Source organism: Pseudopodoces humilis, chromosome 1 (genome assembly GCF_049639895.1).
Source record: "Pseudopodoces humilis isolate 2021_Gansu_Grassland_sample_001 chromosome 1, ASM4963989v1, whole genome shotgun sequence".
NCBI classification, from domain to species: Eukaryota; Metazoa; Chordata; class Aves; order Passeriformes; family Paridae; genus Pseudopodoces; species Pseudopodoces humilis.
Genome location: NC_142200.1, coordinates 142282304 through 142308043, shown reverse-complemented (window position 1 = coordinate 142308043; position 25740 = coordinate 142282304). Strand labels below are relative to the sequence as shown.

Here is a 25740-nt window from a genome sequence, read left to right as displayed (position 1 = left end):
TTTTTCGTTTCACAATTGCTGGTTGTATTAGTTTGATCAACCTGTGCAGCTTTATCCTGCACACTTGACTACTCAGAAATATTTTATAAAGGCCATTGCTAAGGATTTGTTCATAACTTTAAAATCTTTTTTCCTCCCATATCATTTATAACAATCCCTTTCAAACCTTGTTCTGAACTCTGTTTCCCTGTCTGTGTTTTTTTTTTTTCTATTGCATCCATAAACAACAATCTACAGTTCCTCATTTTTCTTTTTTTAAATTGATGGTACCACTCTGAATATTTTTGTACCCTATATAACTCTCAGCAGGAGTCAAAAGTCAAACAAAGTTCAATTCAAACCACATTGCACTGATTGAAAATTTTCCCTGACTGTTGACTAATCATTGTCTTAAGTGAAATAAATTGGCATTATCAGCAAAATTCCTGGTAGACAGGTCACAGGAGAAAAACTTAATATTGAATGAGCTTAGAGATTACATTTTTCACTACTGGAATGTTCCATTACAGAGAGGGTTAGTCAACTCCGTCTCTGAAGGATGTAGGAAACTTCTACATTTATTGCTTCTCTTCGGTTAAATAAAATGAGGGAATTAATTTTCTTCAGCTGTTAATTTAGTACCTAAAGACTACAAAAAGTGCTGCCAAAATACTAATTTTTTGGAGGGGGAATATATATATAAAAAATTATGTATAGGAGAATATCAATCATGTTGGTGTAGCTGACTTGTATTGTTTCTTGTCTAAAAATCCAAATCTAAAAAAAAAAAAAAAATAAGAAGGCAACATGAAGCATTTTGATATATTATTTGTCCCAGAGAAAAAAAAAATTGATTCATGAAACAGAAAGAAAGAATTAGTTATGTGGTTTCACTTGACTTGACTCCTAAAGTTTTTTACAATCATCTGATCAGAGATTGGTGTTCCATGCATGTTCTTTGCAAGGACTTACAGCCAATTTACCTATCATAGTGGGTATTCCAGTATTCCTGGAGTTTATAGATAGGAGACCAAAGTAATCTGTAGAGCTTGAGATATTAAATACTGTGCTGGTAAGTATTCTATAGATAGGCTTTTTCTGAGTTCTACTGCTATACTGAGCATTTCCTAGAGTACATAAAAATAAACCATTATGCAGTTCACAATCAACTTCAGACAAAATTTGACAAGTGAGAATGACAAGCATTAGAAAGTTGGAAGCGCAGGAAGATGGAGGTTACTTAAGTGAAGTTACTCAAGTGCTTAGATCAGGGGGGTTTAAGTACCAGCTGTCAGTCAAGGTGGTTAATGTAAAATACAAAGGGGGAGGAAAGAGCTTTATTAACTTATTTCATAGTATTATGGTAGGAGTTTGAGACCTGTATGGGGAAACATATTCTTGAAACAGTATTTGGCATGATCACTCAAATAGTAGTCGTGGATGGATGGGTAAAGGGAAGTCCTAGTGTAGGACCAGCTTCAGCAGCACATGGCTCAGTGCACAGAGCCCCCAGCTGTGCGGTGCTTGTCCTCACCAGTCCCTCCCATGCACCCTGGAGTAAATCAGGGAGCTGACAGAACTGGGCACTGCACAGGACAGAATAAAGTATAAAGGAATATGTCCACAGCAGTGAGAAAATGGGGAAACTTCCACTTAGAGCCTCCTGCCACCTTCTTTGTGCAGATAAAAGCATATTTAATTCATATGATGCTTCATATTCAGAAAGTGCTTAATGCACCAATACAAGTAGAAATCAATTTGTGGATTCAGCTGTAACATTTCCAAAAGCATCTGATGCTTTAAAAAATCTAATTTTACTACATCTGATCATGAAAGAGGCAAGTCTTAGGGCATATTTTGCTCCTGCAGAAGCTTTTCTGTGTGATACTTAGGGCACACAGTGCATCGATTGCTCTGAGACCCATTCCATGTGCTGCATACCTTTCTTAATGGTACAGGAAACCTGAGGACCTGAGGGTTGGAAGTTTGAGAGGGCAGCAGAGCGGTAAAGCTTTCCATATGTAGCACCAAATTCCTCTGGCAATTTAAGCCCTAAAAAAGTCAGAGGGTCAGTGTGTAAAGCAAGAAGTTTCTAAAGAGCAGTGGTGAGTGTATGTTAGACTCATGCTCATAGTTCCTCTCTGCAACCCCTGTAAACCTGAATTGCTTCTGAAAATGATGCCTTAGAAACATGAATCTGTCATTGAGCAGCCTTCACATAATCCATCACTGAACAGAAATGCAGCTCTTCGATGAGTGTATACACAGGACAGGTGAGAGAGGGAGGGAAAAAATATTCATTATGGGGGATTATAGGGAAATGGAAGCCTCTTTAAACAGTGCAAATGTAATTTAAATGCTTATAGCTAGACAGAATGCTGGCACTGACAGCTTTCATTTCTTAGAGATTCCCTATTTTTTTTCTCTCCAAATGGAAGACGGCAGCAACTGCAGCACAGTGGCCACTGCCACCCTGGGAGTTGAGAGCTAACTCAGAGTGCAGAGATTTGTCACTTCCATCATCCCTGGTGCTACTGCAGGATGGAGTGTTTCTCGGAAATGCCTCTGGCTTCTCTACCCTCATGTAGTTTGTAAAGTCTTGCAGTGAAGCCCTGCACTATAAGTATGTCAGAATTGCTAAATAAGTCACACCTGTATGGTGCAATATATTGCTACCCTCTTGAACAGCTAGGCAGTATAATTAATCTGGAATATTGAAAATAAAGAGCAATGTAACCTTCAGGTACCAGCTTCTAAGAAACAGATGTGCTGCAGAGAATAAGGCTCATATAAGGTATTTCCTGAACCCACAAGAAAAGAGTTAGGCTGCAGGCTTGGCCTTTCACCTACCAAATCTCATTAATCTTCCACATGAGGATTGCTATTGTGAAGGTTATTACTTCACTCCTTCATCCCCTGTGTAAACACATAGGCTTGACCAAGTCTTTAGTTTACCTCGATTCAAAGCAGGTTTGCAGGTTTCTCTAAAGCAGTGGTGTGGCTGAGGAATTGTCCATGTTGCAGGTTCATCCCAGCAGGCAGCTGAGCACCACACGGCTGCACCCTCATGTCTCAACTCTCAGCTGAGAAAGAAAACAAAACAAAGGTGGTGCAGAGGCAATCCCTCCCCACCCCCATGGGTAGATCAATGCCCAGATAGTTCCTGAGTTAAGGATGGCTAAATTCCCCCTAGGCCCGCTCCTCTCCCTTTCTATTGCTGAGCATGAGGTTTTATGGCATGGAATAGCTCTTTGGTTAGTTCAGGTCTGCCTTGTGTCTCCTCCCAGCCTCTTGTGTACCCCCCATTCCATTCTTGTGGGGCAGAGTGAAAAACTGCCAAGGCCTTTACATGTGCAAGCACTGCTCAGCAAGAGCTGAAACATCCATGTGTTACCAACACTGTTTTGGTCTCAAATCTAAACCACAGCACCGTACCAACTGCTGTGAAGACAATTACTTTCATCCCAGCCAGACGTGGTACAGTCCTATATTAAGATAATTTATCCCCCAAATAGGCTATCTAAAAGTATAAGGATCCTGGCATTTTGGGGGCTGGATTGAATCACAGCAGTCTCCTTGAAACAAACCTGAACTTGAACAAGTTATCCAGTAGAGTATCTCAGTAGATCTGACAAAAGACAGTGGATCTTGCCACTATCATTGCTTTTGTTTCTTGAAAGTAGGAAATTAGAAGACCTAATTTTCATTTATATTTTCTTCTGTATCATTCTGCCTATAAAGGGGACCTGAAAGTGGGAATATTATCTTGTGTCAGAGCAATATAAATAGATTTTATGCGAATCATAGTCCCCATCTAGTATTATCTATTTTCTTGCTTTATGTGGCTCTAAGTTGACTTCTCTGAGAACACTACAAGTCTTCAAAATACAAAGAAGGGGGTTTTTTATTAGAAACTTACACATTTTCCAGTATAACTTCCAAAAAATGTGTGAATGCTGCCTCCTAAATGGCTAATTATTGTTGAAAAGTGAATGAAATGCTAGAAATGTAACTTGCTTTCTCCAAAGGGTAAGCAATCTTGCCATAAAAAGACATTTTGCTGGCTTATAGGTTCCAATTCCCTAAATTTATTACCTTTCAAAATGTAGTAGAGGAACATGGAGATCAAGTTTTTCTTCAAATAAATCAGTGTAGGGAATTGAAGGAAAAGTGGAAAAATTAAAGTTTGCCAGAATTGGCAAGTTAATTATATCATTTTCATTGGTGCTTAAGATGATATTAATTGCTGACATCAATAACTATACAAAGCCAGCTATCTATCTTTTCTTATGATCTGAAGGATAAGACTGTAAACCATCTATCTCAACAGTCTCTTTCAAACTGTCTTGCCCAGCAGGGCATGAAAAACGGTTCACATGAATTCTGAAATACTTTCAAAGGATAATAAATTCAGAGCCGTGTCAGAAAAAGAGGTGTAGGACTAGTCAGTGCATGTGAGTTTTATTGTGTCCTTATAAGTTTCAGTCTTTTAAAATGCTGTGTCATTAGCAAGCACACAGCACTCCAGTGCCTGAAATGACAAAATGACAGCAGTGTTTCATAATGCAGATAATTTAATGCACATTTGGGTTTTCATTTGCAGTGGCAATGTTGGTTTATGAGAAACTGAGTAGGTGATTTGAATTCCAGCAGAATGCACGTTCTCGTGGCAGTCAGAGTGAAACATGAATATACAGAATGTGATTCAGATATATAGTGCAGGATAAATTCTCTGTCAGTCCAGAGTCTGGAAGGAAGGAAGGCCAGGAAACCATTAATATTTGCTTAAAGGACCTGTAGGTATTAGAAATACCTGGGGCTGGCCCTTTCCACAGAGAGTTTCCCAGTCAGGAAGAAGCTGTAGTGTTGTTATGCAGAATGCAGTATCTGAGTAGGTTCGTGACTGAACTGGTATTTCAGCACAGTTTGTAATGATTCTAATTGCTGTTAAGCAATTAAATGAGCAGCTTTGCAGGTAGTGCTCCATACAGTTTTGTTTCAAGAAAGGTAGTAAGTACAATCCTGAAATGTATGGGTTGCAAGTTTGCTGTAGCACAGGGGAACAGCCGGTGGTTTTCAGTGTCCTCAATGTCTTGCAGGAGGAATATAAACAGGAGAGACACTACCGAATCATACCAGCTTTTTTTGTGCTAATGTGTAATTTTACTCTTGCCAAGTAAATTTGTAAAAGCAAGTGCTCTGTACTCAGTGTGTGTGCTCCCTATGTCCAGAGTCATATAGAAGTAATTCAATGAAAAATAGCACACTTCTAGTGACTGATAATTTTTAAGCCTCTTTAATTTACCTACTGGAACATGGATTCATTTTTTTCTTTTGTTTGCTAAGCAACCATCATCTGCACAATTATGTGGATCTTGCTAAAACCATCAGATTCTAAGGATGCAGGGGTAACTAAGCCCGTTTGGTCCACATAGTTTGCACACAAGTGGTGAAATGAGACAAGAGAGGGAGAGAACTCAGCCTGGCAGTCAGTGCACATGGAGGTGTGAGGAGAAGTGAATTCCTTGCAGGAGATGTGAGCAGTTAGAAACACTTCAGGGTAATAGACCTGGAACCCATGCCGTTGTTTCACTGTGCTTTTGTTTTGGAGAGCTGCTGCAGGTAAAAGCAGGGAGAAGGTAGCACTTTCCAGCCAGCTGTTGTAGGGCCATGCAGAGCTGAGCACAGCTGCTGTGAGCTGGGGTTGGAAAGGCTGCTTTGTAAGAGCACATTAGGCGTTTGCAGAGAGACACCTTCTCTTTAGCAGCACATTTTTGGTATGCAGGGCTTCCCACTAGCTTGGTTATACTTTGAAGGGTGGGGATAAGTCTCTGTAATAGTCTAAGATGAGAGGGAAAAGCTCTGGATCCTGAACTGCTAAAAAGTAGTGATCTGTGTTCCAGAATCTGGATTAAATTTTCTTAAGGAAGAACCACAAAAATCCCAGACTGCTATGTTTCTTGAGCAGTAAAAAGTGCTCTGAGTTTCTACTGGCTAAAGCAAATTTGTCTTCCTCCCAGATGGTGTCATTTTGCTTAGTAAGCACATAATTTGTAGATGGTACAGGATATTATTTTTTAAATTATTTCTTTTTTTACTAAAATTATTAATGCCTTGCTAATAAAAAGACCATTAAATAATTTTTTAGCTGCTCCCTAAAATGACTTTCTTCGTTGCTTTATTCTAATTAGACACTTTTTTTATGAGAGATTTTGACAAACTATTATGGATACAAGTGGAAATAAAACTTGTCATTTTTCCGTGGCTGAAGGTCTCAGCCCAGACATAATTCAAAGCAACATATATAGTCGTTGTGGTGTGTTAGTGTTGCTAATTTACCAGATAAGGTTTTCCCTAAGAAATAGTTTTTTATGTGATTCAAAGTTACCTTTTCAAATCAAATGTTAATGCAGAGAAAATGTTTATTGGCTGGATTTTGAAGTCAAGTTTAAAAAAATAATATGATCCCATTTTTCTTTGGCAGAGTATCAAGAAGAAGAACACAAGTAAACAAGAGATGAGCACATACCTGCGATTCATAGTGTCTCGTATGAAGGAACGGGTGAGTCTGAGACAGCGAGGTTTGTTCAGTGCTGTGCTGCACTGCAGAGGAGCACTGTGGTTGCCCAGGTGTGACTGTGCAGGGAGGAGGGCTACAAGAGGGTGGTTTTTAGTTCTCCTGTCATAAGCACTGTGTGTGTTTTCACATACACTTATCAGTGATTTGCATCAGTATCACCAGGCTATGCCATGGACCTGTGACTCTTCTGACATGGACATTTTTCAGGTTTGAGACACACGTAATCTCATGGGTTGTGGATCCCCAGTTTGCCCTTGTGTAGTCCCCACCTGAAATATTCCAAAGTATTGCATTTTCTAATCCTCTTTTATGTGTTTTAAGCAGATTCTAAATGCAGTAACAAACACTGTCTCGTGGTTCTTTCAGGCTATAGATCTAAACAAGAAAGGGAAGGACAACAAACATCCAATGTATCGAAGGCTGGTGCACTCAGCTGTTGATGTTCCTACTATACAGGAGGTAAAGTGATTTGCTTTCTAACTTCTACACTGGTTTTGGTGTCTTTTAATAGTGAAAGTCTAAAAAGTCCTAATCCTGTTTAATTCTCTTTATGATCAGTATTTCAGTATTGTATCCAGCATTAGATATGGAAGCTTAACATGTCAAACTTTTCCTCATAAACTTTTCCTCATTAACAGAGTAAAACCATTTTGAGTGGTGCCTATTTTTCAGATAGAGTATCCTCAATTCCTTTTGTACTAAGGTTATACTAGGATCTGCAGGTAGCTAAAATCTTCAAAGTACTGTTTAACTAAATCAATGAATATAGACTCAAGTGCCCTATGTGTGCTTCTCTGGCCCAAGGTTTTTGACCATAATCTGATTTCAATCATTATGCCCTTGTGTGGGTGTCAGCTTTACAGACACCTAAATGATTCATAAAAAAACAATCACTTTGTTGATTATGAAAAACCAGACTCACCCAAAACATCTGTTTTGCATTAATTGTTCCAAAAATAAAGTACTAATAAATATATTGTCCCTTTTTTTCTGAACTAAAGGTCTGATCATGACTCATATAAATCAACTGCACATGATCATAATGAACAGCATCCTTATTCATCTTTACTCATTCCTGCAACTGGATTGCTGTGCAGTGCTGTGGTATATCTTGCCCTTTTCAAGCACAGATGTGAAGAGCCTTTGTTTTATTATTAAAATGCACAAATAAACAATAGCTTCACTGACAGTTTTGGAGGCCAGCACTGCTTCCTGTCTAGAAGTGCTGGCAACACTGGTTGAGCCTGAAAATAGATCGGGCCTTCCTTTCACTCTGTCAACTTCTCCTGCTTCTAAAGAAGGTCTTTTGGCCTTGACAGCATTCTATAAGCTGATGTTGTTTTGTTTGGTGATTGGAATTGTCATAGATGTTCTTGAGAGAGCACAACTGAAAATGCTGCATTCCCTGTTGGACAAGGCCATACTAAGAAAATTAATGGCTCCATGTAGGAATTTGTTATGAGTTTGGAAGACTGGGACAATCAGTTTTCATCAGATAACACAGACTATCCAGTGAAGATCCTGGAAGTGCAAAGGCAGTCAACACTGATTTGAAACTAGCTGATATTTAAGGTACAAAATGTTCACCTCAGGGAACATAGTTTAGTTTAAACAAATGTTCTGGGCCACACCTTATGCTGCAGCTACTCCACATTCACCTTGTTACAACCAGGAAAATCTTTTTTAAACTTGGTCAAGTATTAAAAAATCTATTTTACTTCTGGGCATTGCATAGAGGGCAGCCAATTCTCAGGTACTAACAAACCATGTCAAAGAGTTGTAAGTATTCCTTTTGTATGCAGGAAAAGCAGTGTCTGATCTGTGTTGCATAATGCAGCTTTCTGTGAAAGCTGCTATGCATAAAGCAGGTAGAGCACTTTGAAGTTTTCTCACAGTCTTGTGTTTTCTTTTGTGTAGAAAGTAAATGAAGGAAAGTACAGGAGTTATGAGGAGTTCAAAGCAGATGCTCAACTGCTTCTACACAACACAGTGATTTTCTATGGAGGTAAAATACTACATTTACTGCTTGCCTTGTTTGATTTCTCTTTATTTGTAGGAAACTCACAATTCCAGGATGAATTTGGTATTAAGTAGTCTTAATAAGGCCCACCTGCTACGTAACTATTTTCATCCTCTCTGGCTAAACCTCTGAGTGAGAGTTAAACTTTTTCTATCCTGCTTCTTCTTCAGCAAAGTCAGTCTATTCTGCAGATTTTTGCCAATATACATGTTTTCCTAGGGTAGGGTAGGGTTTTCTGTGCTGTGTCAGCAGAAACATGTACTATAGATATATTTCTTTTACTTTTGGGCATTATCTGCCATATTGTGACAGTAAATGTAGCTACATCCACACCAGGAGTGTACTGCTGTTGCAGCCATCAGTGAAGGCACTGGGGAGGTAATGAGTGACCGATTGGAAGTCAAAAATCACCACTCTGTCCATAAGCCAGGTCCTGTTTTCCAGGGGCACCATTTCAGGAAGGATGTGGTTCTCCCCTGCAGACACAGCCCCCATCATGGAGACTGGGAGGAGGGTGGCACCAGTCTGTTTGCAGCCCCAGGAGATTCACACTATGGCTGGTGGGGAGAGATGTGAATGTGCCAGAGAGGAATACACAGGTGTGAAGGGAGACTCAGTCATAAACAATTTGTGAAGCATCACTCAGAGCAGAGAGGAGATGTTTTAGGACAACTGCAGTGTGCCATTAAGACATAAGCAGAGAAGGGAACTGAACCCATATTAAAAGCAACTGTGTCTCCCTGCTGCTGCTCCTCCTCAGATGTGTACTTGCATTGTTCAGTGTAAAAGTGGTATTGTGGCATATAAATGTGACACAGAAAACAAATATTGAACTGATTGTTAGAAAATTTTAAATGGAAGGGCTGTCCAAGTGATCAAATTACGTTTTTTCTTCTTAAGCACAACAATTATAGCATGAAAGTCACAGCAATGACAGCTGCAAATCTTTGTGAGCACTGTGATCAAACTGTGATTGTTTATACCATCTATTTTTAATTTGCAGCGGACAGTGAACAAGCTGATATAGCAAGGATGCTTTACAAAGACACCTGCCATGAAGTAAGTACTACCAAGTAACCAAGATGTAGTCAAGATACTTGATTTTCATTTCTGAATCTAAGAAATTTTTCTTTGTATTACAAAATAAAAAGCGTGTGAAATTGAGTTATAAATTTCCTCCAGACAGTCTAGCATCTGATTCAGAATTACTTTTTCTTTTTCTTTAGGTTTTTGTTGTTGGTTTGTTGGTTGGTTATGGTTTTGTTTTTGGGGTTTTGTTGGGGTTTTGGGGTTTTTTTGCAACTAGATTATAATTTTAAAAACACTGATATTCAAATTTTAGTTTTGAAACTATCAATTAATATAGTTTTAGACTAGAAATAATTGTACTTACTAATATAAATTGAATCTGAGGTTGAGATTCCTACTAAATTCTGTAATTGTCATCAAAATGTTTCTCTGCATTCAGAGGAGACCAAAAAGTACAGCTGAGGAGCTGACACACTTTCTCCTTTTGTACAGTTGAATTACTTCTTTCACAATGTACTTTAAATATTTGATGAATTTTAAGAACTATTCTTTGCATTTCATCTATAATAGATCATTAATATGTGATTTAGTCTTCTCCCTCTGCCTGGGTTTTCTGAAACATGAATCATGTTTCTTCAGGTTGTCTTCTAGCCTCTCACAGCCCACCTCAGTTTCACACCTTCAGTTTGCATGAACAGAAGTAACTCCACCAAATTGGGGCTGAAAAATTTTACTACTTAAGGGAGAGGGATGCTACTGAAATCACATAAATAGGATGTTTTTTGCTTATTTACCTTTTTTTTGTTTTTCAGCTGGATGAACTGCAGCTTTGCAAGAACTGTTTCTATTTGTCAAATGCGCGACCTGACAATTGGTTCTGCTATCCTTGTGTATGTTGCTGATACAGATGTTTATTTGTTTGCTTTTCCGTATGAAAGCCTGCAGTTTTGGTGTCATTAATGCATTGAATATTCCATTTCAGAGGGCCTGTTTCAAAAGCATGGTTAATACTCTGTAAGCCTGGATGTTTTTATACAAGTGAAGTATTGATTGAAGTTCAAAGCTGTAACAATATATGTTATAAAACTTGGATATCCACCAGTTAAAACAGTTTCACAAGAAAATATGGAGCTTACAGAACTAAAACTTTGCTCCTAAATGAAGCTAGAAAGACAAGTTAATTTTTAGGCTGCCTAAGATATCTGCTTTCAATAGGCAGTTATACCCTTTTCAGACTTTGTAGTTTTGGGCTTTTTTTTTACATTGATCCAAGCAATCTGTCTAACAAGGAAATGTATTCTAAGAAGATAAAAATGAAAATAGCACTAGACACAAACAGTAACCATACTCTTAAGGCACTAGTGTAGTATTCCAGCAGAATATTTGTGGGAGATAGCAATATTACATTTCATATCCACTAATAAATGCAACTTTTTTGTTTTTTCCAGATACCTAATCACGAGTTAGTTTGGGCCAAAATGAAAGGCTTTGGGTTTTGGCCAGCCAAAGTCATGCAGAAAGAGGACAATCAAGTTGATGTTCGCTTTTTTGGCCATCACCACCAAAGGTAATTTATTAATTCCATGTGCTGCTTTTTACAAACAAGATTAAAAGAATTTATCTCATCTGTCATGTTTTAAATCCTGGCTCAGCTTGTTGCCAACTTTAGAAATACTGAATACTTTGCCACAATTGTTCCAGAAAATTTAAAGTTCAGTCTAACACATCTTTAGTGTCCAGATTCAGTGGCTCAGAGATTCTCTTTCCACAGTTGCCAGAAGGGAGTTCCTTAATGCCATTTTAATTAAAGACAATAAGTGAACTTCAGCTGTTCCTTCAAATGTGTAGCAGTCTGCTAATCCAGGCCAGGGTGAAAATTGGACAGAAATGTACTCCTTCTACCAGCAGTATTGACTGCAGGCAATTTCTCATTTGAGCCAAGGCACTACAATTTTGTGGTTTAGTACCATGATATATATCACAAATGTTTGTGTCTCACTGCTAGAACATTGACAGGCCTCCTGCTGGGAGCCAGTTTGCAATTTCAGGGAATCCCTCTTTACATTGGAAACTTGACTCTTAGAGATCAGCTTTTGGTTTTCTCTCCAGCTGGTTGTTCAGCATTTGAGGAGGTTTGTAGCAATGTGACAGTGGATGTACTTGTTTGGTTTTTTTTACTGTTTTATTTATATTATATTTTATTTATATGGCTATAATGTGAGGAGAGGAGACATTTCTAATTCAGGGTTCTCGGGAGATGGTGTATTTTGGTGCATCCCAAGGGCCTAGACAATTCAGTAGCAGTGTTTTAGGAGACTGTTTATTTAAATTGCTTTCATGTAACTTGCATTGTATATAACATCTTTTCACTTCTTATATGAACTTCCAAAACTTTCTAATAGTCATAAAGTAAGTAAAGGATCTTTACTGGGGCCTCAGTCACAGAACGTTTTTTTTACCTTGAATCTGTTTAGGAATACTGTTTATTTCATAAGTTATCTTTGGCTTTAAGTTCACACAGTTTAAAATTACTTAATAAAGTAACCTGGTACCTGTGGGATGAGGTGCTTGCAACTTCTTAAATGTGTGCTGATACAGAAGGCAAAGGATGTTTAACTAGAGAGCCATTTCTTAGTTACTGTGCTGGTCTTGGACAAGAGGCCAAACTCCTTGTTGATGTAAATTGGCATTGTTTCTTTGTCTTTACTCAAATTTAATTTATATTGCAGGAATCAAGGATCTTTTCAAAACATGTAATTTGTTGAGTATTTAATCTGTTAGGCAGATGTGCATGGCAGTGACTCTATATTTTCAATGTCCAATGTTGCCTAGTGCTTGGTATAACCTTTCAAAATGTCAAGACCTGCCCATCTGACTCTCTGAGGATTCTCTGAATATATTTGAGAGGACAAAGTAACTTTGGAACCATGTCACTGGCATGAATTCAGTCCAAAGAAGTGTGACAGTCCCCATGGAAGTTCAGTCCTGATAGACAGGAGCCCAGAACACAAAATGTCTCTATTCAAGGTGATGAGTTGGTACATCCTTGACAGTTTTAGGAAAGAGTTCGAGAGCTAAACTGGATTAGCATATGAACCTCCAGTGAAAAAATGTTTCTGTGTCTGAGTCAGGGCATTTAGTGAGAGAACAGGTAAGAGATAGTGCTGGGGAAGGTTTGTGGCTCATCAAAAATGAGAGAGACTTTTAGTCATAGCACCAACAGCTAACAAGTATTTATAGAAACAAAAATGTCTAACAGCATGCAGTCCATTTTTTTTTTTTTCAAATGTGTTGAGTTTAAAAAAAAATCAAAGTATAAAGGAATTGTCAGTGATAGGCCATTGTGAAAAACTGCTTTTGAAGTCAGTTTCTCAGGTCGAGATCCTTCACCTGTATTTAATGTTTCTGAACCTGTCTGTGCTGTGTATTCTAAAGGGCCTGGATCCCCTCTGAAAACATTCAAGACATCACAGTTAACATCCACCGGCTGCACGTGAAACGCAGTATGGGATGGAAGAAGGCCTGTGATGAACTGGAACTGCACCAGCGTTTTCTTCGTGAGGGGAGATTCTGGAAATCAAAGAATGAGGACAAAGGGGAGGAGGAGGCAGAGTCAAGTATCTCTTCCACTAGCAATGAGCAAGTGAGTGCTGCTACAGTATTAGCAATTCATTAAAGACTACAAAGACAATGTCTTTTTGATTAATGTGCTATTAAATTAGCCTTGCGCTCTGTCTGCAGGTTTGTGATGACAAGAGGGTTCAAAGACTTATTCTCCCTATGTTTTGTAGCTCAGTAATGATAGCAAGAATATAGATTTTCTTCTTTCCTCTGTTTCTTGGATGACCTTTGTGAAGTTTCAAAGCATTTGTCATGTACAGCACCTGGATGAGACAGATTAAGATTTCTAAAGTTAAATAGGAATGTTCAAGTCAAATGTCACAGATATCAGATGGACTGCAGCACTGTCTTCTTGGAGCCCTATCAAGGGACAGCCCTGTAGCTGCTCAGCCTTTTCACAGCTGGAGTATGTTCACTTTGAGCTCTGTTCTGCCTTCAGATCCACAAGTAACACCATCCATGACATTTTCAGCAGGTCCAACTAAAGTGCAAATGTTGCACTTGAGGACCATGTGACCAGGAACTGATTAGTCATTAAAAATAATTTTGCAAAACAATAAAAATTACATTGTTTTAACAAAGAGCACAAATGGCCAAGATCCAAAACTTTGCATTTCCACATGGAAATTCCTGTATCATAGCTGATCTTTACAAATCATTCATTGACCAAGAGGGTGTTAATATATTAACTACTAGTGACTTGGCACTAAGATTTTCATAGTTTGCAGGATGCTTCTCTGTATTTTTGGCAGCCCTTTCCCTGGCAACATCTTTCCTCATTTAAAACCACTATCCTTTCTCCAAGTCTGTATTCAAAAAACAGGAATATTTTGATCCTCTTCCTTTTTCCTTTTGTCAAACAGGTCTACCATCCAATTTGGAACTAAAAATTTAAAAGTTTATAAAACTCTATATTGTGGTGGGGAGTTGTTCCTTATCAAAGTGGTTTTAGGGCTTTTTTTAGCCTGGTTTGCTCAGCTAACCCTTTGTAACCCCTTTATTTAAAGTCTTATGTGCAGTCATACAACAGCCTGTGGTAAAAAAGGAAAATAGTCACAAGATAACTGGTATTTTTCCATTTTTTTCCGAAATGTCAGTCACAGGGTCTGAAGTGTCCATTTACATATTTAGTCTTCAATGCCAACTATTCATCCTTGACTTGGCTAATGCTTATACCTGTTTTACTGGTTTCCCAGATACAGGAACACAGGAGTAGCCATCAAACTCACTGTTCTGCTGTGGTCTGCATTATCCTCTTACTAACACTAGCTAGTACTGAGTGCTTCAAAAGCAGACATAAGAACTTCTCTACAAGATAATTACCACTCACTTAGATCTCATCCATGTTTCTACTGTGAGATTGACTTTTATTCTAGAGCATAAAGTTCCATAGTTATAATCCAGTCTAGATGATCTTCCCATATTTACATACTTACATTCTCTTTATAATCACTGCTGTTTTCTAGCATCCAACAAGATCTGATTTTTATGTATGGGTTACTGTTACCAGAATATCTCAGAAAACAAGTGTATGAACTTGTGTTTGCGATGAAGAAAGGAATGGTTAAGAGTATTTTAGCAAGTGCATATTGAATGGTAGAACTTGTTCATTAATTTTGTTCCTTCATGCAGTCATAGTCATCAGTGATAATGTAGAAAGTTTATTGTGTGCACTTCTCACTTAAGAACATTTAATTAACGTTTCTATTTGATACCCTAAATAATTGCAAATAATCACAAATAGAAGGCACATCAGTTACATTACAATGAAAGCCACTTACATGAATTTGTTTGGGTTGATTCAATATGCTTTTCTTAATGTTCACAGCTGAAGGTTACTCAGGAACCAAGAGCGAAGAAAGGACGACGTAACCAGAGTATGGAACTCAAGAAAGAAGTGAGTAACCTCAATTACTGTATTTGTAGAGATAGCAAAATACAAAAAGTCTGAAATTTTAATAGGCACGCCTTCAATTTTAGTTACCTTTCAGTGATGGTACAGTATTAGTCTTGGAAGTTCCAGCCCCACAGCTTGGTACTCCTTGCTAACAAATGTAATTGTGCCTCCCACGTGCAAGTAACGTGTGTCATCATGGGCATATCTGTATCGTGAATAAAGCAAGTCAGCTTACAACATTTCTTTTTTAATAACAAATTCAGGATATCAGTAAGTCCATAAACGGTAGAAATTAGGAAGTGCAATCGAGACTATTAACCATATCCACTTTGTCTGCGGGGCTTCCCTGCGTATCCCGCTTGCAGGATCAGGGAAGCAAGGGCTGCGTTATTGCGCGTGTACACAAGGGGGCACTTACAGAGAGAGCCGTAAATCTGTTCCCGAACTGCCAAGGACTTTTTCCTGGCCTTGTTCCAGCTGTCCGAGGAACGCTGAGAAAAATGTTCACATATGCCCGTTCCTTGCAAGAGGACTCGGGATGCCGCTGCAGAGGAGGGTGCAGGTACTGTAGCAGCAGAGCTCTCTGTGGTGGCTGGAACAGGGACGTGGCCACTCCTAATTCCTGGGCAGCTGCCTCCCCATTGTACCTGATCCTGCGGGAGGCAGCGTCATGGATGGAGGCAGTGACACACACTCTGTGCTCCCCGGGGCACAAACTGTGTTTGAGTGCAAGACAGGGAGATTACAGGAGGATGTCTTGCCATTCTTACTGTGTTTTCTGTCAAGCAAATACTGTAATTTGCTTCATATATTTATGTCTTAACATGCCTTCTTAGCTCTGATCAGTGATCCAGAAGTCAATCACAGTGACCTCTTAGGGAGTAATTGATTGCAAAAGGGAATACACACTCAGCCTTTTGAATTGTGTTTGAATTGTGTGAGCAATACCTCATCACACACGCAGGCACAAAGTCCAGTCCTGAGCAAGGCTTTGTCTGTACACTGCTAAATGAGCATTAAAACATCTACCTTTAAATAAAAATAAAAATCGTTTGTTTCTTCAGACACTTGAAATAGCAGTAAGCATTTCCAGGAGTGTAACTTCGATCTGTTCTAAAGAGCAGGAGCAATTGGTGTTACACTGTAATAACACAGGCAGCTAGATTCAGCACAGTACACTACAGTAACAGTGACTTCTTTCTTGATAATTGTGTAATTATACAGAGCTTCTGTGGTCATCCAAGTCTAGTTCTATGTTATTGGAATCAAGATGTAGACTCTCATTAGCCTTTCATCTTCAAAGGACCTTTGAAGTACCAATCAATCTTTGCAGCAGTTCAGTGGAATCAGTGGAATATCACAGACTCCACTGCAGCCTGTTGGGTCAGAGTAAGCCCAGAGTTTGCCAAAACAATTCAGGAGCCCTGGCCATTCAGCTGTAGTCTCTTTAGGCAGAATATTGTGGGGGGAAAAATATCTCTAGTAAACCTCTAGCAATCCCAAGGAGTCAGCACAGCCTCTGAGGTTTTTTTTTTTTTGGGGAGGTGAGGCTGGCTGAAGTCAGAAAAGACTGACCCAAGAGCCTGCCTACTCCCAAGCTGGTTTCCACTGGGATCCCACATCCCATTAGAACTACAGGTCTTCAACAGACACCTTTCACATTAACTATACTGATAGTAGGCAAGTAACATTTTTTCTTTGGGGGAACTGAAAAATTAACAGGTTGACTTGTTCTATTTTGTTACATGATTTGTAAGTTTGTTCTTTCTCTGCAGGAGCCAGAACCTGAAACTGAAGCAGTAAGTTCAAGCCAGGAAATTCCCACAATGCCTCAGCCCATTGAAAAAGTTTCAGTCTCAACTCAGACCAAGAAGTTAAGTGCCTCTTCTCCAAAAATGCTGCATCGGAGCACCCAGACCAGTAATGATGGAGTGTGTCAGAACATGTGCCATGACAAATACACCAAAATCTTTAACGATTTCAAGGACAGGATGAAAGCTGATCACAAAAGAGAAACTGAGAGAGTTGTGCGAGAGGCAGTGGAAAAGGTAACACTTGTTGAACACCACCTACACTGGGTTGAGGAGAGGCAGTTTAGGGGATTTTTTCACATTCTTTCTATTTTTGTAACAACCACTTACCAAAATGAATAAAAAGCCTTTTCCAAAGAGACCACATAAAAATAGTCTCCATTATGGCTTTTTTAGACCATTTCTATACCAACAAACCTACTTTAAACAGAAAACTCTTGGCTTTTTTGATTCTTGTCCAGTGAAATCAGTTTGTGATCCAAAACTGAAACTAATTGTTCATTCATGAGTATCTGTTTCCAAAGCCTTTCTCTCCATTGTTAAATGTGATTCTAAACAATGTCATTGTTCAACTGTTAGTCATAAATAATTCTTCTTTTCTTCATCTTCTGACCTAAAGATCAAATAGGGTCACTGAAATTTGTTTGAATTTTCTTATCTAATATTAACCTGTTTAAAATTCAATGTCTAAGCTTGACCTGGTCACCTTTGGCTGGAGAGAGCAGGGCAATTTGGAGGATGATTTGTCTGACCGCTCTTAAGTACCTGTCTTAAGATAAGACAAATAAGATTAATTTTCTTCTGGATGAAGGACTGTGAAATGAGCCTAGGGAGTTCAAGTGTTAATCCTCTAGGATTAAGACACTGAATGTGTAGATACCTGAGCAAGGGCAAAGGAACCTCACTGACAATGAATACTAAAAGGTATCTCTTAATGAACTCAATACTCTATTTTTTATTTTCCATTTTGCACTTATTGTAGATTTATATGCAGTTGTAGATCTGGAACAAACAAAATCTCTTTTTAAGAGAAATTAATAAAATTATAAACTGATAATTGAGCAAATATTCATAGAATTTATGTAACTGTTGTTGTAGGTGCTTAGCAGAGTAGAAATAAAGTGACATTTTTATTTTGATTAATTCTGATTTTAAATTTTGTTATATCTCTAATTGAGTAATTTTTATTTCCTAAATAGGAGAAATCTCTAGTTAGGTGACCTCTACCTGCACCACTAATACAGGTTTAAAGAGTAGAGGTTTAAATATGACACTTCTAACTGCAGTAGCTGTCCCTTGACTTGTTTTGCTGACTGTCTTTGGCAGCTGCGTACAGAGATGGAAGAAGAGAAAAGGCAGGCTGTAAATAAAGCCGTGGCCAATGCACAAGGAGAGATGGACAGAAAATGTAAGCAGGTAAAGGAGAAGTGCAAAGAAGAATTTTTAGAAGAAATTAAGAAACTAGCAGGTCAGCACAAGCAACTGATTTCCCAGACCAAGAAGAAGCAGTGGGTAAGTGTCAAAAACTGATCACAAGAGACTAAGTGGAAATGTATAATGCATCCTGCAGGCTAGTTGAAGGGGATTTCTTTCTTGCTTTTAACTGCACTGGTCTTTCAGCATTAAGGCTTTCTCCTTCATATTACTGTTTCAAATCTTCTCCAAATTTCAGCTTGATGTTTTGATTACTTTCCATCTTAATTTGTTGGTGCTAACAGCAATATCTTCTCAAGCCCAGTCAGATCTTAGTATCAAAAATATTTTTTTCCAAATGCAGTTTTACTCTGTATAAGACATGCTTTGCATTATGTTCACACTCCTTTGATCTTGAGATCTCAGACAGTACAATATCTGGCTGCATCAATTTGGATTCCCCTGCTAATAAGGCTATTAGTGATATCCTTTTGGCCTTTTCCTCTCCTTGCTTTTTCTACAGCTCTTTTATAATCCTTTATATTTAAGACATGCCATTTGGAAATGTATTCCTCTCTTGTTTGGTCCTTAAGTGCAAATTTTCAGCATCAGCTACAAAAAACATGTTGGTGTGCCCTTTAGAAACACGAAAATAGACATCTAACTTACTGTTCTGTTACATGCCACCAACTTTTCCCTGGTTTTATTTGGATTGTGGCTCATGCTTTCTCAGGCTGAAGTGTGTTCTCCCACATGGCTGTACAGCACCTAGCCAAACACTGCAAGTACCATAAACTGTGCTGCTTGCCAGGATCAGAGTGCAGGTGGAAATTGCTCCCCTCAGGAGATGGGATCTGGCACATGCACAAACTCCTCTTTCTCTTTGCTGATTTTCACAGAACACGGGAGTGAAAGCCATTGTTCAAGAAGTCACACAGCACCGTGACAATTGTCTGTAACACACAGAGGGGTGGGCACAGGATTGCAGCACTGGTGGGGCTGGAAAGGAGCAGGAGCCTCCAGGAGACAGCATGAGCTAAGGGACAGTCAGTCCTGCCACCTCTCTGCAGCCCTCTTTGCTATAAAGGGCTGTTTTGCTGCTGCTCAGCCTCATTAGTCCCTGTGCTTACATGAAATGATGGTCCCTGCTGGGAAAACTCTGCTCTGGAGAAGAGCAGAAAAAGTATTCAGGCGAGACAGTCATTAGCTGAATATCACAGTTATGAGTTTGGTTTTTGGAAAGAGAAGAATTACTTCAAATGCCAGAGCTCCTGTAGAGTCTTTATTTCTGTTCCTCACAGAGGTTTTACTGTCGGTTACGTGGTGCAGTGCTTGGGTCTCTGTCAATAAGAGAATTCCTTCCTGTCTACCTGTCTCTGCAGACCAGAGAAGTTGCTTGTGACTGACTTGATGGAGTTACTGTGTTCAGTGTGTCACCAGCTGCTGGTGCCTGTGTGCATGTGCTCACCTGTGGCACTGGAGAGGGAAATGGAATTGCCTTTGCCCACTATAGAATACGTCAAATTACCTCTGCTCTGTCACGAGTGAAGACACATGTGTGAACCATTGTCACCATCCAGCTGACATGCAGTAACTCAGGCACAATAACTTGGTTGTGAGGCTGGACTCTCAGCTCTGCCTGCTTTTTGGTGGTTTTGAAGGCAGAATTTTTGAAAGAGACTGACTGGAGTTACTTTTATCTGCTCCAGTGTGCCTTTATTGTATCCTTCAGACTAATCAGAAAATGCCCTGGTACCACATCACTGAATTTATTAATGAGGACATAAAGCCTCTCTGAGCAAAACAATCAAAAGATAGAAAAAGTATTTGACAATCTTGCCTGTTTCTGTGGCCTCGAACTATCTGTCAGTCACCACCCTAAATGAAGGCATCATGCAGACAGCTGGTTTGCATGTGGCAGGAGAGGGAGGGTCAGGATAAACACCTCTGCATTCAAGCTGATGGATCTGCCTGCCAACACACAGCCCCAGGCAGCTGGACTTGGTCCAATTACACAACTCCCCAGTGATTATTCCTTCAGTGGTACTAATGACAGTCCCTGGTGTGTAGTACTGCACTTGTATGCTGCTATTATAATGATACCTCCTTACCAAAATCTCATGTAATTAACACACATACTAAATGAGTTTTGGGGGCTTTGCTTTTTAATTAGGAGCAGAGACCTCTAGTTTTGTGTAATGCTGATGTCTAGGATTGGGAATACAGCTGCTATTATTCACACTGTATTTGTCTTTTTCTCATACCTAAAAAAATAGTCCAGTTGGGATGAAGGGATCATTTTTCTGGTGGTGTACAGGGACATGAGATGTACTTCTAGCCCTCAGAAGACTAATGCATAGTTAAAGAATAACAGTTACTCTTTCTCTAGCTGGTCATAATTGCCTTGGCTTAGCCCAGTTTCATTTTTATACCTTCATAAAATTTGGGTTTAATACAGATACCTCAAGTAAATAGCAAACAAAGGAAGAAATGTAAAGGCAGGAATAGCAATAATGAGATTATGCAGCTTGGTGGCCTTCAGGGTACAGGCTGGAGTGCTGGTCTTGACAATGTTTCTGTTTTAGTTTCTCCAAGTTCTTTTATTTGTATATAAGCCTTATTTAAGTCCGTGCATAGGTCATTTCCATAGGCTTTTAACTTTTTTTCCTTTCAAATTTATTTACACATATATTTATTTTAACTTGCAACAGGTGGTCTTTAAGTGAATGAGCATTGTCTGTGATGTGTACTGTCTGAAACAAAACCCCAAGTGATTGATAACATTTAGAAAGAGGAAAATACAAAGAAAAGAGAAGGCCTGAGGCCAGCTGGCATTTTGCCTCCAGTGCCACATGTGCTGGTACCAGCACAGATGACACTATTTTCCCTTTGTAAGTGGAGATTTACATCCCACACTTATGGCCAGCATATGTAAAGGGAAGTGCAGGACCCACAGATCAGTTGTCCTCTCCTGTCATAGCATTTTTTGATGTCTCCAAGCCAGCAGATGTGAATTTGGTCTCTGGGCTGAGACCCATGCTGTACATAATGGAGGAACACAGCTGTTCCTGCACCTTTCCAGCAGATGATCCTAATGGCTCCCACAGGCTTGTGAGCAGCCAGCAACATGAAAAACCAGGAAAACAGCTCTCGAGAGGACACTTGTTTGCAGACATTTTTACAAATAAACTTCCCAGGAGCTAAATTATGGAAGGAAAATGGAGAGGTTCCCTTCTCACAAAGCTAGGGCAGTCCCTTTATTGCTGATGTAAATAAATGGTTATCAGTTTAGGCAATGTAAATGCTGTCTTTCTTGGATCTGTCTTTCAGTAGTGTGGGTTGTTGTAGCTTTTCTTTTGAGGCAGTTGCATCTGTTTTCTTTGTAATTCCCTGTTTTATTAGCAAAGCTGTAGCTAGACAGGACATAAAAAGTAAATTTTGTGTTACTCTGTGGTTTGATAGCAGCCTGCACAGACTGTGTGATATCCCTCCCCCTGTTCCCCATCATGCAATAAGCATTTCAGACTGGATTCCTAAAGATGCTTACTGATTTTGAGCAGACCAAATTCAGAAAGACAATTTTGAGGTTGTTAGAAGCTGTCTCTCCTGGATACAGAAGTATAAATGGTAACTTAGCAGCAATGCCACCTTACTTCATGGAGGTTTGTCAAATTGACAGCTAATGCTTTTGCAGCACTCCCTGCTATGCAGGGGCATAAACCCACCTGAAGACTGCCTGTAGGGGTACTGTACCTCCTTGATGGCCACCCATAGTGCTGACCAGAATGTTGAATTCCCTTTCTTAGTTCCTCAGAGGCCACAGGGATATTTCCCAAGTAGCTTTTCCAGCTATCAGAGGGCTAGGGCCGTTCTCTGTGCTCTGAGGTAGAAATTATCTTTGCTGCAGCTTTCCCCAGAACCAAATAATACTGCAAAAATCATGGGCTGTGCAGCATCTTTCTTTCAGGAGTTTTGTACAGTTCTGGCAGGCAGGACAAAGGCAAGAGCCCAGAGCACCAACCTGTGTACAACAGGCCTTCTTGGGTTTGTCTAAGACTTGCAGGAAAAGCCTCTTTTTTGATCTGCTTAGTAGCACTAATGGAGCACAAGGTTTTCCCTTCAGGAGGTGGCAGTGCTGGCTGGCAGTCAGCAAACCCCAGTGACAGCAGCCTCCTTGCAGGCTGACCCCAGATGGGCTATAACAAAACAGGAATTCTTGTCTCCTGGGATGTTATTGTTGTGACTTTTTCTAGACCAAAAGGATCTTCCCCAGCAACCTCTGGACAGGTTGTGCTTATAAAGAAACCTCAGAAACATTGATTTTCAAGCTTGTACAGAGCCTGTTCACACCAGCAATGCCTGTTGATTTACTGTAGCTTTTAAGACATAGATCAGGGTGCTATTACACAAATGTAGGGTAAAAGATGGCTCCTGTGCTGTGTGGCTGAAAAATGTCAGTCATTCTGAGAGATGAGTTTTCTTAAGTGAGAGATGATTTTTTGAAAAGCAATAATCCAGACTCTGGAAAATAGGAAGGTATTGTGTGGATTTTCTGAAATTGCTGCTTCACTCAGCACGTGTGAAAAATGCCCTGGTGCCCCTGGGTGCCCCCAAGCATAAATGAGAGGAGCATTGCTTTGCACGTGCTGCTGTGTGCCGGGGTGGCGGAACGCTGGTGAGCTGCCAGGGGAGTAATCCCATCTCGCTTGTTCTCCCCAGTGCTACAACTGTGAAGAGGAGGCCATGTACCACTGCTGCTGGAACACTTCCTACTGCTCCATCAAGTGTCAGCAGGAGCACTGGCATGCCGAACACAAACGTACCTGCCGCAGGAAAAGATGAAAGAGTTACTTCTCCCCTAGAGCGCCACCCCAATGATTGCTATTCTCAGACAGAGCGGTTTTTGTTTCAGAAAAAAAAAATAAAAAAAGCCAAAATTGTTTAGAATTTGTTTCCCATTTTGCACCAGCCTTTAAACACTTTTCGTAAAAGAAATTTTGCACAGTTATTTCAGTCTTGTGTTAAAAATGCTCCTCCAAAATGTTGTCAGCAAAATTAATTGAACATCTGTGGGAGCAGGTTACTTCAAATAATTTTAAACTAGAGGATTTATTGCATTTTCAGCGAATTTTAAGACATTTTTAGGTTTTGCAGGGATTTTAATCTTTAAAAACAGCAGATCTAAAAACAAAAAAAAGATGAAAGTTTAACAAAAAGGAACATTTAAAAACTAGTTCTGAATGTAAGAAGTACAGAACTGTTTCAGAAAATCAAAGCATACTACCTTGATGTAACATTTATTTCTTAACCTTGTTGAGCTGGTTTTGTTCAGCTTAATTTTACTGTTTAAAGGCATTATCTATTGGTTATACCAGTGGGTACATGATTGAATTTAGGGAACAGGGTTAACACAGCAGGTGCTAGTCCTGCGTATTTTTTCTTAAATATTTCCCAACTGTGTTTTATTTTCATTATTTCTTTTCAATATATAACTTTTATAACAAAATATTAGCTTTGATCTTGTAGCTTAAAATCACAGGGAACTGGGGTAATCTTTTACTGAGCTGGATCTTAGAGAAAAATGAATATTTAAATTTTGAAGTTTGCACATTTCGTCTTTGTTCTAACATGAGTGCTTATAACAAGAATAAGAAAAGCCAAAAAAATAATAAAAAAAAACAACAGACAAACAAAAAAACCAACTACCTTTATTCATACTTGGAATTTTGAGGCATACAAATTACTTTATTGCTCCCCCCTTCAGCCTCCCCAATTCAATGTCATTTGACCACCTCTGATCTGGTGTCACCTGGTCCATTGTAACTGATAATAAAAGGAGAAAAAGCACTTAAGTTTCACAGAAGCCGTTATGTTTGTAGTAATGGGTCATTGCCTAATAATGAGCTCCATCACTGTACTCAGAATGAAGAATAATGCATGTTAATTTTCTTGTATTAAAGATGCCGTGATTTGTAAAAAGTCTGTATTTTGCGGAATGTCTGGATTAAGAAGCATTACCAATAGGAATGGATCGATAGTTGAAAAATTATTTTCTTTTTTGTTTGTTTTATATATAGATATATTAATTGCATCCATGTTCAGAGACAATTTTTTAAATAGATGTAAAGCTTACTTAAATAGCTTTTCTTTTAAAGTGTCTCCACATCTTAGTTTCTTTCAAAGATTGGTCTTAGACTGAGTCATTTGCCCATTAATCATCCAGCTATTTTTTGAGGAGTTAGAGGAATAATTTGTAAATATTTATTTAGATCTTTGATATTTATTGAAAGCAATTACATGATGGAACGATGGAAGCTGAAGAATAAGGAGGAAAGCCTTTTAAAAAGTTTTCTCTAGGATTTGTCAGGGTCATTGTAAAGACAAAAATATAACTAAGACTTCTGTGAACTACCACTGAACTCCTGACCTTTTTTACTTACAGTGGTGATATAAGTTAATTGACTAGATACTGCCAAATAATGCCCAATATATTGCAGAAATTAAATGGTAAGTTGATTGGAAAAAATAGTAAGTAGATGGTAACTTGTATTACCACAGCTACATTATTGCCTGATAAATGTGTAATTAACTTTTGTCGCCTCTGTGTTGTGACTGTAAAACACTTCACAACTAAAAATCAATCTTGTTCGATTACTTTACAAGTTCCAAAACTTCGATCCACCCCTATGAAAGCAAGTATTGTGGAAATATTTTTGGTGTAAAATCATTCCAGAATATGTAATATTTAACTGATAGCTGCATGAAAGTAAGATTCGTGTTACTTTGGCTTTTTTGTCTCTGTTGACACGGTTGCACATTTCCAAGTTACTACAGCGTGAAAACTGTGTGTTTTAAAGAAAAAAAAAAAGAAAAAAAAACACAAAAAAAAAAAAAAACCCCAAAAAAAGATTGTGGCCTGGTTTTGTATAAGTTTTAGGTAAAATTACAATTGATTGTTTTAGGAACCATGACTTAAAATTAATTTTTCTGCAAATCATAAAGCTATATTAAAGTGTTGAGCTTAGCCACTATGCACATTGTAATTATTCATTGTGGCTGTCCAGTTTATGATGCATTCTGGCATTTTGTAAGCTGCTCTGACTAGCAATATATAGAGTCATTTAATGTGTTAACATTGGTTAATAAATGTATTTAAAAAAATCCCTTACTGAATGTGACTGTGTTGATTTTGGCCCGTTGTCCTCACGTCCTGGGGTGGGCAGGCCTGAGGCTGCTGTTGCTGTGCTCTCACCAAGGGAGACCGGGGCTGTGCACGGGAGCTGGGCCTGCGCTCCCCGAAGCCTTGTTCCTGCCTCCAGGGGAGCCGGCAGGCCGTGGAAGGGCATTAACATTTAACATTTAACATTTAACATTTAACACGGCTCTCGGC

General features: G+C 39.0%; 1 protein-coding gene across 5 annotated transcripts in view; it reads left to right on the top strand.

Annotated features, from left to right (window-relative positions):
- The window catches only part of ZMYND11 (zinc finger MYND-type containing 11), a 105222-nt gene extending 79729 nt beyond the window's left edge, over positions 1 to 25493 (top strand). For 4 of the 5 annotated variants that reach the window (XM_014257427.2, XM_005528522.3, XM_088059225.1 and 1 more), the window contains 11 exons: positions 6464 to 6541; positions 6926 to 7018; positions 8477 to 8564; positions 9583 to 9638; positions 10421 to 10498; positions 11057 to 11175; positions 13044 to 13251; positions 15058 to 15126; positions 16902 to 17174; positions 18264 to 18449; positions 23070 to 25493. In XM_014257427.2, coding sequence (XP_014112902.1) covers positions 6464 to 6541; positions 6926 to 7018; positions 8477 to 8564; positions 9583 to 9638; positions 10421 to 10498; positions 11057 to 11175; positions 13044 to 13251; positions 15058 to 15126; positions 16902 to 17174; positions 18264 to 18449; positions 23070 to 23192 — 1371 coding nt within the window. In that variant the 3' untranslated portion in view covers positions 23193 to 25493. The remainder of the gene's footprint in view (positions 1 to 6463; positions 6542 to 6925; positions 7019 to 8476; positions 8565 to 9582; positions 9639 to 10420; positions 10499 to 11056; positions 11176 to 13043; positions 13252 to 15057; positions 15127 to 16901; positions 17175 to 18263; positions 18450 to 23069) is intronic. The other variant, XM_005528523.3, reaches the window with a different exon arrangement.
- The last annotated feature ends 247 nt before the right edge of the window (positions 25494 to 25740 follow it).